The following is a 19,726-nucleotide window of genomic DNA, read 5'->3' as shown; positions in this document are numbered from 1 at the left end:
TATTATAAATACAATATACAAAGCACAGATAGGGAATGTTACAGGTAATATGATTCCATGAGCAAAAAAGCTTTTCAGAGATATATTTACAAACCCCTTTTCACAGAGATATTGGCAATCTACTTTTCCATTATTTGACTTATTTTGACTTTATTTTGATATCTTTTGTTCTTTCAACAAAGTCAGAACTTCAGTGAAAAAAAAAGTAAAAAAAAAATTCACTCCATGAAAAGTGCAAATAAAATGTACAAGTTTCTGGTTTTGCTGAGCTGATTTTGCCATGTTGATTATAAAGCTCCACACCACCAAAACTACTACAGGACATATAACACACAACGTGCCTTGCATTTACAAACAATTACATTTCCATCCATTGAAAAGATTTCCCAAAGATCTTTCACTATTAAGAACAGAGCTACTGACCTTGTGAGCAGACCAGATGAAAAAGTGCCCTGCTATCATCCATTAGTCAAACCTGAGTATGAACCCAGTATAATCTATATTTCCCTGCCTGTACTTGGATTTTAGCAAATTAATTAACAAGAGGTAGCTAGCCCTTTGAGAGCTTATTTTTGTATGTCCACACTAGAGGCAAGGTCCACGTGTAAAGGTGTAAAGTAAATTTCAAAACCCACTAAATCTTGATAACATCTAGTCTCATCCCCTCACCTTCCTTGCCGGTACCCTCACTTATCTGAGGTCTGTGAGGAAAGGTACACCAAACACTCTCCTTTCATGTGTTGTTCATCAAAGTGCCTGGTGCTCTTTTAGGTATCACAGAAATATTTTTAATAACAATAGGTCAGAGCTTTAAATTTTCAAAGTGTCTGGGAGGCAGCTGTATCGTATTGGTAATAGTTCTCTCAGCTGCATTGCTAGTGGATAGTTAAGGCTTGGGGGACTCTTTAAATAAAACAGTACATAGTAAAGCAGACCTTTGTTTTCTGGGTGGGGGAGTGATTGGGAACATGCAAATGTCAACAGCCTGGAGGCTGGAAGCTCTTTTTTTCCTTTTTTTTTTTTTTTTTTTTTTTTAAACTTGGCACTTTATCTCCCACTTCAGAACATATTCATTAGAAATTATACATTGGACTACACATTCATTTAAACTAGTCATTAGAAACTCTCTCAGCTGAAAGCCATTCAATCTTCTTCCAGAGGGCCCAGAGGTAGATAATTGATGCCATTGAATTTTGTACAAAACTCGGAATTTGACCCACCAGGTCCAGAAATAGATTGTTTAGGAATTTACAGTCATGGTGGACCAAGAAGTGTCCACACCCATGAGCTGACAGATGGGATTTCAGATCCTGTATTATTAAAAATAATAATCCTAGACTTTCTTGCTAGCAGGATCCTTTGCCATTACATTGTGATCAACAGACCCTCGCTTTGGACCATTATGTAGTTTCAGTGATTATTTTAGACTTCCCATCTGGGAAGCAGCTGTCTTCCAGAGTATTCCTTCTCAGAGTCCACCTGGCTTGACTGAAGAACCTGCCATTACCTAGGGGATACTCATCTAGAATGTCTGAATAGAGGGCCAGCTAGCTAAAGACAGAAGAGACATTTCATTTCAGCTTTGGATTTGGCTCTGTATTGCCATGTTGTGTGCTGGTGGACCGCTGGGAGTCCTAACCAACCAACCAGTCCTGTTTTATGGAATATTTATTAACCATTAGCTTTACAGTGTCTGGGTGGTGGAGCCTGTGAACATGCAAGGACCTTGTGATCCATGCTACCTTTCCAGTGGCTTTACAGAACCATTCCACTTAGGCAGCAGAGTTGGCAAATACATACCTGTACTGGCATGTTTGAAAGTGCCTGGTACGCTTCTTGATGGATGATAGATATGTTGTAAGTTGCCTTTTTGTTGGGCTCATCAAAGCAAGGAAATGATTTCCGTGCATCTGTTGGCTCATGATCAGTAGCTGCAATGCTCCTTAAACAAACAACACATTGGCAAACCTTCATTATATACCTTTTAAATCTCATCTGCAATTTCTAAGCATAATTTTTTAGCAATTTCACAAACTAAAGTCAACTACAAATATTTGTGTGTACTTGTCCATTCATAAAATTAGGTGACATCAGAAATACACAAGCTGACATTGTATAGGCATGTGTAACACATATACCTCAAAGTCTGTTATCAACATCCTCTAGGTTTCAGAGCAAAAGCTAAAGCCAATTGTTTATCATCAAAAGTTTTTAGGAGCCAGGCAATAAGATAGGAATGACCCCTCATGGATAGTAAAAATTTTGCTCACCTTCCTGATGAGCTTTCCCACTGATTTTTGTGCCTAAAATAAACTACAGATGGTATCATCTGAAAGGAAATTAAGGTCCTGGTACAGGGATGTTTACTTAAGTCACTCCATGTGTTGTTTACCCACTAGAGCATATCTTGGGATTGGAGTCTTGAACATCTCCTGAGAAGACACCTTGGAATTGCGTAAGTGCCCCTAAAATCTCATCCTGCTTCTGTGTTTCTTTTTCTGCAGTTACTACAGACAGTTTTCTGCTGGTGCTGTTGTGCTCCCCTGACTCCATTAATGAAACTGCTGGAGAAAGTATGGAAAGTTCAGGTGAGCATCCTAGTACACAACTGATGCTATGCTAGCTGTGTTGGGGGCTTTAGAAAGTCATCTCAGTTATGCAAAAACAACTGGAGGAGCTAGACAATAGGGGTCACGTAAAAAAATAAGGTGAAGGTTGTGAACGTTCATATCATGTGCTTGCTTCTCACAGTGACATTGGGCTCCCCCATTAATGAACCATGCAGTAGCAGAGCGTATTCTCCAGTGATTGATGGTGAAAGGGATCACAGATGCTTCTTCAATTAATCTGGAATGTTGAGCATTTTCTGACAGCACTTCTACAGCTGCTCCAACTATATTAAGGTAGTTTTTCTTTCCAAAAAGTAATTAAAAGTGTACATCATAAATTACAGATCTGCAGCAATCCTACAAGTTCACTTGACAACCAATTTTTCAATGTTTCTGTTGCCCTTGGCATTTCCCTGTGACGGTTAAATACTAAACTGGTCATTAGGAACTTGTAGCAGCAAGGGTCATTTACAAGCCTGATGGAGGTAATATGTCTGGATTCTTACCATTCATGTTCATTGGAACAGTAACTCAAAAGTTCATGGGCAGAAAGCGTAATGAACATTCACCTTAACATAACTTCAGGCTCAATAGAGTTTCTTTTGCTTGGTAAATTGTTTGATGTCACTCTCTACTTTTTGTAGGATTTGAAAGCTATTTCACTATTAAGTTAACTTCAAGTCCCCAGGGCAATGCTTCACAGCTATTGCTTAAAAAATTGGCTATATATTTTGATGCATTTATATCTTGTTCCTGCAGACTGATAACACTGTGATATCTCTGTTGATTTACAAGGTGATAATCCATCTATCCTCATATATTTGTGGAGGCAGACAGACATCAGCAGTGCAAAACCTTAGCACTACCATTGCTATGGGGTAGATGATGAGAACTCCAGGCTATGGCATGCATAGAAGTGGCACTAGAAACATGAAATGTTTTAATTTCCTTTCAAACTGTGTAACGTAGTTTTTAGATAAGATTTTCTGCACTGCTTGGTGGCCTCTGCCCTTCTACTTGCTGTTGATGTCCAGACATTTAAATGTGAACTAGAAGTGACAGTTGTAAATATCATAGTAATAAGAAGTGAAGATTTGGCTGAAACCGCATCCAGCTGTTGTTCTCAAAATAAAACAGTGGTGCATTTAGAACCATGATGAATTTCCCCCCGCCTTTTTTTTTTCCAAAGCACAGGGATTTAGTGCAAAACCCCCTCCCCTTGAGCTAATTAAAGCATTTTTCTCCTAGTCTTTCCCTAAATTCAGATTCATTGCTTCTTCTGAGAAAATTTTCTGCTTGAGGAAGAAATCCAGGAGTGCTACTTCTGTACACTAAAAAATATTTTGCCTTTCCCTAATCAATAAAATCCTAAATGCAAGTCTGCCTGTTAGAGATGTGCCCAGCTGAGTATGTTTTATAAGCCTTATGTTCTCCTCTTATGGAGGACAGAGAGAATTCCTGTAAAAGGGAAGCCATACCTTGTCACTAATAGTAATGCAAAATCAAAACCAGCTGCTGTGACATGTTTGTATTATCTGTAATACTAAGGAGAAAATAAAAGGGGTTTTAGCACATTCCTTGAGAGGAACTAATGAGTTAAAACAACCTGTTACACCAGGCAAGGACTCTTGTTGTGCTCCTTTCCCTAATATCTGAAAATAACAAAATTATAATGTATTTATGCTCACTGCATCATGCAAAGTAGGGAAGGACTGTTATTCCCCTTTCACCAATGGGGAAATGAAATGCGCAGACAAAGGAATAGCTTTACCAAAGGACTTCAGTGCTTACAAGTGGATTCAGGCACCCACAGGAGGATCTAGGCAGCTCTGTGTCTAAAATCTGCATTCTCAAAGTTTCTGCTTTCCTGCTCCCTACCCGCACGTGCACGTCAATTTAAATAGTTGTGTTCCCAAGGTATCTCAAGATCCGCTTCTGGGCATGTCCAAAAGCACCTTTGTCCTGACGGGGATTGTGTGATCTGTCTGAACAGGATTCCCAAATGAAGTGTTCTTCTCCCTAAGCCTCCCAAGGATCCCAGACTTGCAGGCATGTTCAGCACATGTCTACCCGTTTTCCAGAAAGTGTGGTGGGAGATTTGAATCTAAGCAACAGTAGAGCCTGGACATATGCCCGGTTTGTAAACAAAAGCCATTATAGCGATGCTTTGACAAACCTTTGCCTTCACAGATAGATAGCTGGGGAGCAGCTCAGCCCTGGGAGCTGACCTTCCAGTTTTATTAATTCTCTCAAAAGGTCCTGCTGATTCTAACACTGCCCAGAAGGGATGGGGGAGTAGGTTAATTACGTGTTGGCTCTCATTTTCACCTCAGCCCCCTTCTCTCTAACATCTGCTATTAATAGACTTGCTTGACTTTTGCTATTTCCTGATCCAATTTGTATTTACTTACAACATGACAAAAAAGGAACTATTTGGGTTGAAATTTTCCAAGGGTGATGTCTGCCTCAGGCAAAGGCAAAATAAAAAAGCTAATTCTAGTCAGCATTGTTTTTGAGTGGAAAACCAGGGGAAAATACAGTTTTAATAAGTAATAAACCCCTCCCTTGCCATCCTTCCTCACCCCATCCTATCATCTACCCTCATGCCGCATAGCAGCAACTTGGCTGGTGGTTGCTTTCATTTCAAAGCTGTACTTATCACTATCACGTACATTACCTCTTCCACCCCCACAAAAAGTCTGCCAAAACTTAACCACATGAAAAGCATTTCAGAAATCACCATTCACTCATTCTTATTAAAGCCCTTCTCAAGCCTAACAAACTCACACGCTCAAGTTGCTTTCCATATTGAGTGTTTTCAGACTGCTGGCTAGGATCATCCTTGCAATTGTAGCTTCCAGCATCCAAATCAAGAAGTAGGAACCCTCTTGAAGTGAGCTCACATTTTATGCTTTCTTTAGCTTATGAAATTCTCCTCTCTTCCTGACGTCAGATGCTTGGTCCTTGTCTTCCTACACTGTCTGGATCTGAGGGATGGACACTCACCTCTCCTGCTCTGTGACTCAGGAGACCTGCGTTCTGGTCCTGCTGTTCTGGTGTTGTGACAGACCTGGGGCAATTCATTTAATATTTAGGTATCCTTCACCAATAAAAAAGATGTATCACGCCTCAACTTAGAAAGATCCTAAGAGGTTACACTTTAAGACTGTTGTGGGGATGTCAGATGCTCAAAGTATAAAATCAAAGCACCTTCCAAGTCAGAGCAATACTGAGGTGGTAGATGGAGGAAAACAAGAGGGAAAGAGCTGGCTGGGGTTTGAGCTGTTCTCTACATGGCTTCTTCCCAGATCAGATAACTATGTTTAAGTATGAAAAATCAATGCTTGCTTTTTCCTCTGCCTCTTGGATTTGCTGCTGCTGGTGCCTGTCACTGCTGCTACTCCTGGCATTGCCTGTCAGCAGCTGAATGGAGCTGATGTGACTCTCACTCATGACACCGTTGTCCCAGGAGGGCAAACAAGTGCCTGAAAACACACCAGTGTTTGTCTCCATGTTCCTGCTACAAGGCATTGGAAAAGTCTAGCCAAGTTTATCTTCTAGCCGTAAAGGCTGGAATGAGTCACTTCAGAAACGTAAATATTGGAAAATCAATGAGTGTCCTCTCCATACATTAACTGCAAAGAAATGCCTCTGAGCAGTGGACAATGGATATTTCAAGCTTCCACCCTGAAGTAGTGCAAACCCGGGAAGTGGAATGTGTTAACTTTGTAATCTTTCAATAACTATTGATATATTAAAAAGGAAGAGCTGGAGCACAAAAAACCCAAGTCAAAGATAACCTTCATTGTTTGGACTTTCCTACCCATAATTTAAACCATCTGCAGGAGGGACGAGGAGGTTCTGGTTTGGATATTCCTCAGGCTTACAACATTAACGAGGCACGACGTCAGGAAAACTATCACAAGAGCATTTTACACCGAAACTGTTACCTTGGGGAGTGACAGGAGAGAGTTGTGAGAGCTGTATGCTATTTATTGTACTACAGAGATAAAAACAGGCCTCAATCCCTCCAGCTCTCTGAGGGAGCCATTCGTAAAGCTAAAGGTAACCTGGGACAAAGTAGAGTTTGAAAAAGTTTTTCAGAATAACAACAAACCCCTCATCTCTCCAGCCCACATTCACTTGTCAACAGCCAAAGGGTTTTGAATACAAAAACCCTTAGGAGAGTGAGAAAATTAAAGAACAGCCCAGAAATGCCAGCAAGTTGGCAAGATACAAGACTGAGAAGCTGAAACAGGAATAGAGCAGGCCTGAGCAAGTAGAAATAGAGAAGTTTAATAAATAAAAGAAAAACTGCTTTACTTGATTTGTCTGTTCTCAGTGTAGGTGGTCCTATAAAACCCAACCAGGGAACCATTCAGCCAGCCTTGAAACTTCAGGGTGAGTATATAGGGATCACTTTCATTAGTGACAGAGAGCTCTGCTTCTGCCTTCATCACTATGTACTCTTGCGGCTTGTACCCAAAGCAGTCGTTCAGAGCAATCTGCTGTCCTGAGGATTTCCGGAGTGTGGGCATTTCTGTAATCTTGGTCTCTCGCAGGTGGAGCCACAGGTAGCTGGTAGGTTTTTCCAAAACAATAGAAATACTGACTGTCCCAGTGTAAATGTCTGTCTCCATTTCAGGCTTCATTTCCAGATCATAGTGGACAGGCTTGACGTAAGTGGGTAGCCTAAAATGTCTCCATTCTCCAGTCTCATCATTTTTAGGAGGACAGGGACCCAAATCCGCTGGGGGAGGAGGGTTTGTTGGCTGATCTGTTCCCTCTGAAGGTTGCTGAGATTTAGGTCTGCTCAATCCCACGCCAAGCCCCACGGCAAGACCTACAACAACCACGACGCCACAGATGACAGCCACGTGCTTTGTCTTCATGCAGTACCTCTTGGACTTCTTATCCTCAAAATCCATGCCCTCCATCTCTGCTCCTGAGTCTGTTCTGAGAGCAAAACACTAACCGTAAAAAAAGCTTATTAGTCACTTCAGCACTTGCATTCAGTAAACTCAGCAGACTTGGTTTGTATTTTAATTGTGTAGCTATAGCTGTAGCTATAGCCCATCTCCCCCACCTCGCTTTCCACGAGACACTCAATTAATTAAAGACAACATGCATTTGGAGGAAATGTGAATGATCAAAAGGAGCGCAGCTAGTCTGGGAGACGGAGGGAACCGACACAGAAGAACATTGTTCCTGCCTTGCTCCCCTTATAAGCAGCACAACCCCACCCCCAGCCCCTCCTGCTCTGGCCTGAGTTAAATATAAAACAGTGCTATGTTAATCAGCAGTTAGGAGATGATCAGATGCCAAAGCTCTGTCAGCAGCTTTCAGAAAGAGTTTGCAGATAGAGGTGTAACTGCTCCAAACCCTCAACCTTTGCCACTACCTCTTCCTTTTTTTCCCCTGCTGTGTCTTGTTTGGGTTTTTGAGGTTTGGGGTTTTTTTTACTTTTTCCTTTTACTAGCAAAGATTTCCTTGAACTTCCACCCTATAGTTTGTGAAATGACATCTTCAAAGTCTCAAAAATCCAGCAAAAATCACATACATCTTTCAAGGCCTTTTCAACTGTTTCCCCTCTTTTCTAGGCTCATTTACCTTTGCTGAGTAATTTGAGGCAGTCATGGGCAGAAGAATGCACAGTGGAACAATAAATTTTGATCACTGACTTCAAACTTTAAAACATGTCTAATTATTCTCTCCCTCTCATAGGGCCAGTTTTCCAGGAGATTGCTTATAACCATGCATGAAAGCTGGTAGCCTGGGATAGCATTGCCTTGTTGGTCAGAGCAATTACAGTGCTGCCTGTGAACCCTTGCTGTGAGGGACACTTCTAAGTATACAGTTATATGATTTAAATACTAAAGATCTAATTTAGCATTTACTGCATGTCATCACAATGTGGCACTTCATCGAAACAAATTAATTGAATAGAGCCTGATTCTGCTTGGGGGAACTTATTGTAAGTAATGCCTTGCTAGGCCTGCAAGCAAGATGTTGCTAATGCAGTATGAAACTGAGTACAGCAGTAGGCTTGACCTTGTTTGATGCTGAACTAAAGGAAAACGGTGTAGAATAGAAACCTCAGTCCCTGGATCTCTTAACCCTTTTTCTCCACTTATGGAGCCCACGTGAGTAGATTTTTAATCAGGCACATCAGTTTGGCTTCATGCCTCCTGTTTTAGTTTATTAGGAGACAGATTAACATCACTTTTCGCATTAGTTACAACTTTCTGACTACTTAGCCTCTTTTTTTTTTTTTTTTTGAGACGGGTGAAGTTTCACCTGGATGGGTTGACTTAGGCTCTAGAATCAGTCAACACGTGCTCTGAGTGAGATGCACTGAATCAAGGAAGGAGCTTTTCCAGGGTAGACTTCATCCAGTCTGTTTAGAAATGGATCTGCTCACAAGCTCTGTAAGTCTCCCTTTGAATATCGCCAGCCACCATGGGGAACTTTAGCCACCCAATCCGAATCAGCACTCTTACAGCACACTACTGTTTATATAACATCTTCTTTTAAAGGCAAGCTTTCCACCAGGAACTAAGAAAAGGAAAGGTCTTTTTTGCAGAGCATCTTACTCAGATATTTTCAAAAGTGAAAAACCAATGCAAAAAAAAAAAAAAAGAAGTAGAAAGCTAAAAATCTGTTTCACGTTATGTCCGGTTTTATTGTTTCCCATTTCTTTGCTGTGATCGAAACTAGATATGACATGGGAAACCAGTGCCCTTTAATGGATTGGGTAAGAATCTAACTTCTAGCAACAGAGCCAGCATTGAAGATCATGGTCTTAACATTTAAAACCATTTCAGCTTTTCTTTTTTGTTCTGATTGGACAGGACAAGGAAAAAGAGCGAGAATAGATTTTAAATGACACATCTTAAGCCAGAGCAGGCCATAAGTGATGAGACAGTAAATGTGTCTTGATTTCAGGCATGCTTTTTACATCCCTCCATTTTTGTTCTCCTTAGCCATGAAGTTTTCTGTTACATTTTTAATCTGAAGATGAAAAATGCTGTTTGAGCTTATAGACTGCAGAGCAGGTTATTTACTGTAATTATGAAGAGACTTGCAGATTTCTTCACCGGTAACAATTACCTCCTTCAGGAAAAGCTAGAAAACATGTGGATGAGCTGGTCCTAAACAGCAAAAATATATGTATTTCTTTTGCTAAGCCTTAAAAACAACGCTAGCAGTAAAAGCCACTACAAGCTAATGAGGAGTGACAAATGAATTAGCTCAACAAATAGCAGAGATCATTGGTGTCTTCTGCCAGTCAAGAGCAGTAGTGCAGTTTTACGCAAGCTCTAGCATTGATCTTGTCCTTATAAAAACTGAGGTTCAAGCCTACTTGCAGCCAAAAATAGGTGTAATATATTTCTGATAGTGGTAGTTATGAGCAAACTTATCCCTCCCATATCAGAAATATGCTTTGTTCCTAGCTGACACCACTGGGGTCAGCTAGCAGCGCTAAGAAGCTGCCTAGCTGCCAAGGACCCAATATACATGTCCAAGGATAAGACAGGGCTCAAACTATTAATTCCTCTACACAGGAGCAATGAAGGAGGGCAGAGCTCCCAAAGACAATGCCAGTGCTCTCCCTGCTTGGCCGTCTCTAGGTAGAAAGGGGCAGGAAGCAGGATCTGCCTCCCCAGAGAGGAGAGCACCATGGTCTTCATCAACAAGGTATAGATACTTTGTCTACCCTCTCCCCACAGGCATAAGATGATGAATCCCCATATGCAAAGTGGAAGAAAGCTCACCCCAAGCTGCTCCAGCATAAACCACAAGCATGACTGCAGGCAAGTGCTGGCCAAGCTTGGAGGGGTTTAAATTGCTTTAGTTTAATTTCTAGAAAACTGAAAAGAGATTAAAACAATCTTATCAGTCACCTGGACAATGCTAACACCTGCTATCAATTGTTTGGTGTTGATTTTTAATTGAAGCAATTTCACCTTAAGTTAGGATTTAGTTCTCAGTCTGCACCAGAATTACCACACTAGCTTAACCCTGCCCCTTTGGCTACCTAAAATGGAGTGGGGTATGAAGTCACCCTGCTTTGTCATGACATTGCTGGTGGGGACATGTACATGCCTGTAGGAGCAATATCTAGATATCTTTTCAGACAACTACCAGGAATATAAAGGAATCCTAATTTTTATCCCCACATTGTCAGCCATTCATTTCCAATATAATTTCCAATTTCAAGTTCGGAAAATGGAATAGAATTTCCGCAAGTGACAGCCAGGATCAGCACTAGCACAGACCTGCTATAGGCATTCAGGGAGAAGTCACATAGTCCCAGGAAATTCTTAATTGAAGCCTACAATGAGAAAAGAGCGCTCTGGAAAGCATCAAAGACATGGAAATAAATGAAGTATATTAAAAAAAAAGAAAAAAAAACCCCTCCACTGCAACTCACAATAAATGAAACTCCTCCGAGCCAAGTCCATGCTTGGAATAACATAAAACACTTACTGGGCCTACGCCAAGGAGGTCTTTGTCTCCCTGTGTCCAGGGACATTAAGACAACATGAGGGCAGCAGAGTCTAAGAACCCCTGATTTCCTTCTGTTCTCTGAGCTGACCCTGCTACAAGATTTAGGGATAATAAATGGAGCCTCTCTGCCTCCATCAGGAGGAATTTGGCTCTCTTTATGCTAAACTAATACTCCTTGTTAGATTTGTCACTGCAAAAAAACAAGGCATGAAGCAATCTGCTGTAGTAACTGCTTTCTGGCAGAGCTGCACTTGTAGACTTCTCCCCTGTGGCCCTCTACCAAAAAAAAGTTTAGGACATTAATTTGAGAAATGTGAAACTGGTTGTGGTGTTCCACCAGGTCACAAATGAACTGTGTCAGAAATAATTCCCTTGTCCAGTGTTTTTCTACGTCAGTAATGACTGATTTTGTCTCCATCTTTGGCTTTGAACACCCTCTAGCAATCACTAATCCCCTGGAGTTCACAAGTCTCAGTAATTACTGGCCTGCAGTGGTCCTTGTTCCATTCAGTCTTTTCTATGACAGTTTTTAACTACAAAACAATTCCTTTTGGGTTTGTGTTGTTTGGAAATGCAAATGTTTTGAACTGATTTGAGAAAGACAGTCAGGATTTCTTCAGTCATAATTGTTTCCCCATTTAGATCTTTGAAATCTGGCCCCAGCTGTGGGGTACTGTCAGCTACAGTGCCTTGGGAGGACTGCATTATTTCCTGCTGCAGACTGACGAGCTCCGTATATAACATGCCAGTTGAAGCACAGTGCAGTCCCACCACCTATTCTGGGTTCTGCTGTGTTCCCCCAGCAGGTCAGTGCTGGATGTTTTATTTATCACTAGGGTCAAGGCTGAAGGGAGTTACCTTAAAGCCTCTTCACAAGAAAGTACTGTGAGTTACATTTAGTAGCGGCTTTATTTCCTTTCTTTCTTTTTTTTCCTGTTTCAAATTCCTGGATGTAGATTCTGTGCCTTGAAATGCGAATGTCATCTCTTATAATATTTGTGTAAACAAAGCAAGTCAAATTGTATTCATTTGCTTTGCTGTATCATATTATATCATATCATATAATTCAATCTTCCGCTGCATTGCTATCAAGCTGAGCTTGCTTGGATTCTTTCATTCTAATCATTAACCTTTAATACAAAACCAGAATAGTCTGGATCCTGGTGAATACAGTTCCAACTTTCCAATTCTAACATGGTTTATTATTTTTACATTTTAGTACCGTATTTCTTGTCAACACTGGTCATTAAAATAGTTACAGTTTATGGCTCTGCTCTTCAGCTTCCAATATGAAATTTCCTTTGTCTTTTAAAATATGCCTGAGGAGAGTTCTACTGTATCAACAAAATACAATTTAACTTATATGGACATTTTTTCAAACTCACTCAACATACATCTTACTTAACAACTTCCTAAGCAAAAGTGAGAAAAGCAACAAGCTTTTACAATGTAACCTCTAGGATATATTGGGACACCAAGAGGCCCACAGGAAAACCAAATACTGCAGTTTAGAAATTCAGTGGGAAATTCCTTGATGAACTTCAGGAGGCATTTTATCCTCTTAGCATGAAAAACTTGCTTTCCACTCTCTTCACTTTTTTTTTTGTGAGTGAGGGTGATACCTTAGAAGACCTCCTCTCTCCACTTGCAATTCAGGGCACTACTTTTAATCTATCTGATATGAGTTGCAGTTCCCTTAGGTGCCACCTCTGCCCTTGAGCACTGCTGTGTCATTCGGTACACGGTTATACTGATCCATTTCTATGTCTAGATAGCAGGGCATGAGAAGAAAAGCATTTTGATGGAGGAGAGGTGTAAAATTTCCTTCTTACCTTGACTGGCCCCAGCCTGAAACTGTTAACCTTCAGGGCAGGCTGATTTGTACTGCTTTCTCATTTAAAAGCAGGGGGAAGTTCAGAGGCCAAATAAATGAAGATGAAGCATTAGTCAGCCCAGTAGTGATGTCTGCTCAGCATGCAGTGATAGTACTAAATCCAAGTATGATACTAGCTTCATTGAGCAGGTAATGGGGTTACTGTGGAAAACAGTATTTTCAGTGGAAGGCATGTTTTCACTTACAGTAAATTGTGAGTTTCTCATCTTACTGAGAAAGATATAGTGGAAATAAAAGAAGGTATTGAACTAACTGGCAAGACAAATAGAATGGAAGGATCAATCAACCCTTTAATCAGTAAAAGAGATTAAGACACTGAATCTTGCTCTCTTACAACTGTGTGCACTGGGAACAATTCCATTACAGTCAATAGCAAAGTGCTTGAGAAACTGAAAAAAGAGCAATAGGATATGATAACAGTGTAAAAATAATGGGTAGCTTTAGATAATAAGCTTAATAAGCTTAGATTAAGATAGTTTACCTATCCCATAATATAACAGCAAGGAAACTCATAGAGCTTTCAAAGGCAGTAAATTTGACACAGATTAGAAGCAAACCTTTCATGTTAATCTCACATATATCTCATTCATAGTGGCATTCATAGTGAGGGGCCATAGATGCTGTTTATGAAGCATCTAATGCAAGCCACTGAGAAGCAGAATCATAGACTCATAGAATGGTTTGGGTTGGAAGGGACCTTAAAGGTCATCCAGTTCCAACCCCCACTGCCATGGGCAGGGACACCTTCCACTAGACCAGGTTGCTCAAAGCCCCATCCAACCTGGCCTTCAACACTTCCAGGGAGGGGGGCATTCACAGCCTCTCTGGGCAACCTCTTCCAGTGCGTCACCACCCTCACAGTGAAGAACTTCTTCCTCACATCTAGTCTAAATCTACCCTCTTTCAGTTTAAAGCCATTACCCCTTGGCCTATCACTACGTGCCCTTGTGAAAAGTCCCTCTCCGGCTTTCTTGTAGGCCCCCTTTAGGCACTGGAAGGCTACTAGAAGGTCTCCCCAGAGCCTTCTCTTCTTCAGGCTGAGCAACCCCAACTGTCTCAGCCTGTCTTCATAGGAGAGAAGATTTCTGATCTGTTCTGCTATATAAATTCATGCAGTCCTTTGCTGCTGAAGGTGCATCAGAAATTATGCCAAGTCACAGAAAAATAATTGCTGGCATTATTTCCAGCACTAGAAAACTCTCATAAATGAAACCAAGTTAATGGAAGAGGAGTCGACAGTTAAACATTTTTGCTCAGTTGGACATGTAATCTCAGGGGAATTGTCTGTCAACCTGTATTTAGGTTACTTCCAAGTCTGTTACCTGTTTAATTTTCTTGGCCACGGTGATGAAGCTGATAAAAGAGAAAACAATTGCAGTAGCATAAACTGTTTCATTTACTATTATACAAAAAAATCCTTTTTTCCCCCCCTTTGTAAACAGGATTGTAGTTATATTAAGGCATTTGAAAATGAATCAAGAGATTGGAGGATGAAAGAATGTCGACAATTATAGATCTGGCTTCCTTCCCTTCCGCCCCCTCGGTTGAATCTATTTGGCTGCAAAATGGAAATAGAACAAGCTATGTCTTTGGGACTTCAACCATGTTTACTTCATCTGTTTTGCCCTGCATGGAATATGTCTCTCTTTCAAGGACTAGATCTGTTTTCATCAGTCCTTACCTCCCCATAGCCACTGCCAACAGCTGCTGCAGTGGTTGGGTAGAGCAGGAGAAAGACAAAGATCAGTTGACTGATTCCCAGGCAAATTCCTAAATCACTCATTGCACACACTTTCACAAACACGTGTGTATGTGAGGGGTGGTGAGGTATATGCACTGGAGTACCAGTTAGCAAGTTTGCCTGAAAGGGAGTGTCACATTAGGAGGAGGGTTCTGACACGAGTAATATTTATTTGATGTTATTTGGGAGTCATGTCCTTCAGAGCAACACCCAGCCAAATGTTTTCACACAGAAAGAGTACTATAAAATATTTTGTCCTATTTTAGCAAACCCAAGCTGGTCTGGGAGTACATTTATGGGCCAACAGTAAGTCCTCATATCTAAATAAATTTTTATTATGAGCAGCAGCAACCAAAATAGTAGGTGTTTCTACACAAGGATGAGGACATCTTTATTCTTCAGGCATATAACATGTTATTTTGAGCTTGTATGCAGCAGTACAGGTTGCCAAGAGCATAAATGAACAGATCAGCAAAATTTAGCACTTAGTAAAGATTGCACTGAAGAAAAAGCAGCACAAGCAAAATCAAAGAAAGCCAGGAATTTCAGATCTTACAGATGATCAAAGCAATATTCCATCTTCCTTTTAAAACCAGCTAAGGAGTCACATCCTTTATATCCAACACCACATGAAGCCAAAGAGGCTTAGAGTTGGGAAATAATCAAATAGTGTCTTGGGCTATCTGGATCCAATTCCAGGTTTTAACTCCTTGTCCAAGACCTTCTCCACTGATAATCAAATGTCAAATGAGACTAGATCTTATGCACCAATTTATTTTTAAGTTTGTAGGGTAGCTGCCTCTGCTGTCCCTGGAGAAGTTTAAGCACTAGTGTTTTACAGGATAATCTACAGGATGGGATATTGGGTTACAGCCAGGCATTTCCTGCAGAGCCTTCTTTCCCTTCTCACTTTAATTCACTTTTTTCTTTTCCTTTTCCTCAAACCCCAATGATAGACTTTAGCAGGAATCTTCCTTTAGTAAAAAGAACTTCCTTCCAAGAGCTTCTGGGAATAGAAGCCACAAAAAATGCCAACAAACCTAATAAATGAAAATGGATATAAAAGACAACTTTTCAGCCTCTGTCCTAATGTCTTTTAGAAACACATACTACTATGTGTATATGCTGTTTTCAGGCTATTTCTCGTTCCTTCTGAAGTCAATAATAGCATTTCCATTCACTGCAGAGAGACCAAGAAGTAGAGCAGAGAAGTGCAGGCCTACATTTATTACTTCGTCTGAGGGGAACGTTTAGACATAGGATGTTTGACGTTTCTTCCTTACAGAACTTTTTTCTATTTATGTACTTACATTGAAGAGCAGCCTAATGGTTTTAGACAGAGTAGAGGCTTGGTCCTTGCCCACAGAATGCATCTGCTGGTATTAGACACGAGAAAAAAGTAGGGTACTAAAAAATGGAAAAGGATAATGAAATGAAGTGGTAGCACAATTATATCAGCATAGCCATGTAGGCAGGTAGGTATGTGCTATTCATCTTGCTTATTTGTAATCCAGCATATGTAATTCATATTACATGTAATTCATATTACAAGACAGGCTCTCATTCTGTTGGCTTGCTTCTCATGAACAGGACTTTAAATGAAGTTCTTTTAAATTAAATAATTCCATTAAAATATCTGCTCAGCTGAGAAGAGCACTTACTGGACTCTCAGACAAAGCAATCGCCAGCTGAATTATCAGAACTCATATCTATGGTGCAATCAACAGTGTTTTTCAATTCTGGTGAGTCAGTCTAAAGATTAAAAAGTCAAAGGACAAACTGTTCAGCATAGTTTTACAATGATCCTACCTTACTTTTCCAAGAAAAGAAAGTTGTTTCTGAAGCATATACTTGGGCTAACAATAAAGCAAGGTGCAATCTACTTAACTCCTCACACCTTTAAGTTCCATGTGATTTTTAGAATGGAAATAACATTTTTTTTGCAGAAGATACACTACTACAGTGATACACAGCAACAAAAAGCTCTCTCAGAGACAGAACTTTAATATTTTTCTTAAGTTTATATAAAAATATGTGCATCAATTTGACTGTGACATAAGGGCATCTCTGTACAAGATCTGAGTCTGTCTGCTCCAGTTGGAGGGTCAGCGGTTTTTTTCCAAAAGCTATGCTACCCTCTTACTTCCATCTAGTTTGGTCTATGATGTCTCTATTATTGACAGAGATGTTCAAATCTTCAGACATGGCCCGTAGGAGGGAAAAAATGGGAAAAGGAGCTAAAGCTAATCACAAGTTACAGGGAGGCTCAAAACAACGCTGTCTTTGTAGTCAACTACAGTTGTTAATGTAAAAGGACGCTGAAACCTATTTCCATCCCCCAGTCCTTCCTGTTTACTATTCTAATTGTCCATTATCCCAGACCAGGACAGATATCTGAATTGCTGATATTCTGGGGATATTTCGCCCAGATTGTAAAAGAATGCTTCTGACTATGTGGAACATTTTAACAGTGCTGTTTTAACAATACCAGGTAAAAAACCCTAAATGGTCTAGATAGACAAATAGAAAGGGCTTTCTCTGCTTTGCTAAGGTGGGGTTTGGTTTTCTTAACTCTTATCTTCCTCTAAGAGGTAGCTGCACATTTAGTGCTGGAGAGAAAGCGGAGTTCATAGCCCTGCCTTCAGGCAGACTCACTACAGTTTAACATGCTGCACAAGCTGTTCCCTATTGTCCTGTGGCAATATTTTGGCACATACTCAGCTGAGACTTCCAGATTCACATGAAGCATTTAAACAAGTGGCCCAGTTTTTCAAGTGCTTCCTAGTGAACTTAAGCATCCAATTTAACTCTGAATCTTCAGGAAAAAAAAAAAAAAGAATTACCAAAATTGTAATTTAATTTAATATTTTTGTGAAGAAAAAGCAAGAAAGAAGATAAGTAGTAAAAAAAAAAGTCAGCACCTGCTTTCCAAGGTTATCCTGAAAGCTTATATGTATTACATGCCACAGCTCTGCGCTCCTGGAAGTCTATCAAAACCAGTGTTATACCCCTGATTATATCTAGACTTCCAGGCAGAAATACAGCCCCATTTTAACAAAAAGATGAGTTCTAGTTATGCTTGTCTGATCATTTGGATTATTGCCATCGCCACACTGAGCTGGGTGTCTGTGCTCACATTGTGCCAGCCCTTCCCTGCAGTACAGCAAGACTCAGGACTTTGTGTCTCCTGCAATATACTGAAAAAGCCCCGCAGAGAGGAAAGTTGTTATGTTGCTTCAGGTCATGCATGTGACCAGCAGCAGTGTCCAAGCAAATTCTCTCTATGGCCTATTACTGCTTTTTATCTGATGACTGTAAGTGCAGGGCTCAGAGGAGGACTCTGATATCTGGCTCTGTCATTCCACCAGAAAATAAAATTCAGCACTAATCCTGCAGCCTCACCCAGGGCAGAACACCCAGCATAGCAGGGATTAGAGTGATTCTCCTGAGCGGTGCTGATCCCACATTCAGCCCTGTATCACAGCCCCTCTGAGTAGCCAAGTGGTACTGTCTGTCCATGCTGTCTGCTAACCAACTCCTTGGGAACTAGCTCAATTCAGACAGACCATCATTTCTACTGTCTCTGATTCATTTCTGCAACACTAAATACAGCGTTTCCTCAAAGCCCTTGCATTCCACTTTTGGGGTCAGTAAAGACCCTCACCCATCAATGCCTTTTGCCAGGGGAAAATTCTAAAATTCAGTTTCTCGGGTGTTTTCCAGCACACGTTTACAGCTTTAGGAGCGTCAGAGATCATTGTAACAAGGGAAAGAAAGTGCTTTTATGCAGCAAATCACTAAAGCCGCCTCCCCCCTGGGAACAGCATGAACTAGTCTCTTAAATACAGTTCCAAATCCCTTGATCTGCTGGGATTTACAACCTCACCCAGAAAGCAAGGGGTGAAGCCAGGCAATGACCAGGGAACAGAGGAAACGGCCTCAACTGCTCTGAATAAAAGGGCTGGGGAAGAGAGTGGTCAAAGGAGGTGGTGGCTAAAGGAACTTGCTTTCTAAGGCGAGGCCTGATGACTGAGTGAGATTTGTGTATATCTGCTGTGGAGGATGGATATATGTAAAAATATTTCCTGGGATGGGCAGTTAATGAGGCAACCTGGTTGGTTTTGGTTGGTTTCTTTTTGGCACCTGTGTGACTCAATGACAAATGTATAACACTTCAGATTCAATTCCCTTGTACTAACGTTACACATGCAGCCTCTCACGTCCATCTCCCATCAACATAAGAGCAGCCAGGACCAGACCTGTGTTTATGCCTGTCCCCAAAGCTGTGTGATTGTTTCTATACTTTACATAATCAAATTCCAAAAGTTGTGAGCTAAGTGACCCAGCAGTGGTGGAAATGTGCCTCTAAGGGACTTTTGTATCAGATTATGATTTACTTACCTGTTCCAGCAAGTGGAAACCTATGCTGCTTTCCTGAGCTGCCTATCTTGAAAAAGGTACTTTTGCTATTCACATGAGGACAAGCTTCCATTGTCCTGCTCTGTGGCAACTTCATTGCTCATTTATAAACAGGAACAGATGTTTCACTCACATACCAATGAAGAACAGGTGTGGAGATCAAAATTATTTCCTCCTGATTTAGTATTGTTTCCCTTTCTTCACACTAGCTTCTCTGTGAAGATAATCCACTTCCCTGTTGGCCAGCCGCTCAGGCTGGAATGGAAGAGTCAGGGTGTGCTCCCTCCCATGCATGCTGCCCTGAGAACATCTGGATTTAACACTCCTGTTCTCTTCAATGCCCAGAAGTACAAAACAGATGACTTTCTGCAGCTGTATGAAGGTGGCAGTGAGGGAACCTGAATCAATATGCCTGATTACGCAAATGGTGTCAAAGTACTGTCCTGTTTTAGACTTCTGCTGATAGCTCTGCAGTATTTTGAGTATAGGTAGCCACAGCTGTTGGCTCTAAGAACAGCATGTTGCTTAAATGGAAACTGGGTATTCATTTTC

At 40.8% G+C, this 19,726-nt stretch overlaps 1 protein-coding gene across 1 annotated transcript in view; it reads right to left on the bottom strand.

Annotated features, from left to right (window-relative positions):
• Nucleotides 1–19,189, bottom strand: part of ENPEP (glutamyl aminopeptidase) — a 48,087-nt gene extending 28,898 nt beyond the window's left edge. Inside the window, exons 1-3 of the mRNA XM_050896237.1 lie at nucleotides 19,157–19,189; nucleotides 6,933–7,579; nucleotides 1,801–1,942 (exon numbers count right to left, since the gene is read on the bottom strand). Of these exons, the coding sequence (XP_050752194.1) occupies nucleotides 1,801–1,942; nucleotides 6,933–7,546 (756 nt within the window). The 5' untranslated portion in view covers nucleotides 7,547–7,579; nucleotides 19,157–19,189. The remainder of the gene's footprint in view (nucleotides 1–1,800; nucleotides 1,943–6,932; nucleotides 7,580–19,156) is intronic.
• Nucleotides 19,190–19,726: the final 537 nt, after the last annotated feature.

This window comes from Gymnogyps californianus, chromosome 4 (assembly GCF_018139145.2).
Source record: "Gymnogyps californianus isolate 813 chromosome 4, ASM1813914v2, whole genome shotgun sequence".
In the NCBI taxonomy this organism is placed as follows: domain Eukaryota; kingdom Metazoa; phylum Chordata; class Aves; order Accipitriformes; family Cathartidae; genus Gymnogyps; species Gymnogyps californianus.
Note: the sequence above shows the minus strand (reverse complement) of the source record. Positions and strands in the feature narration are given on the sequence as shown.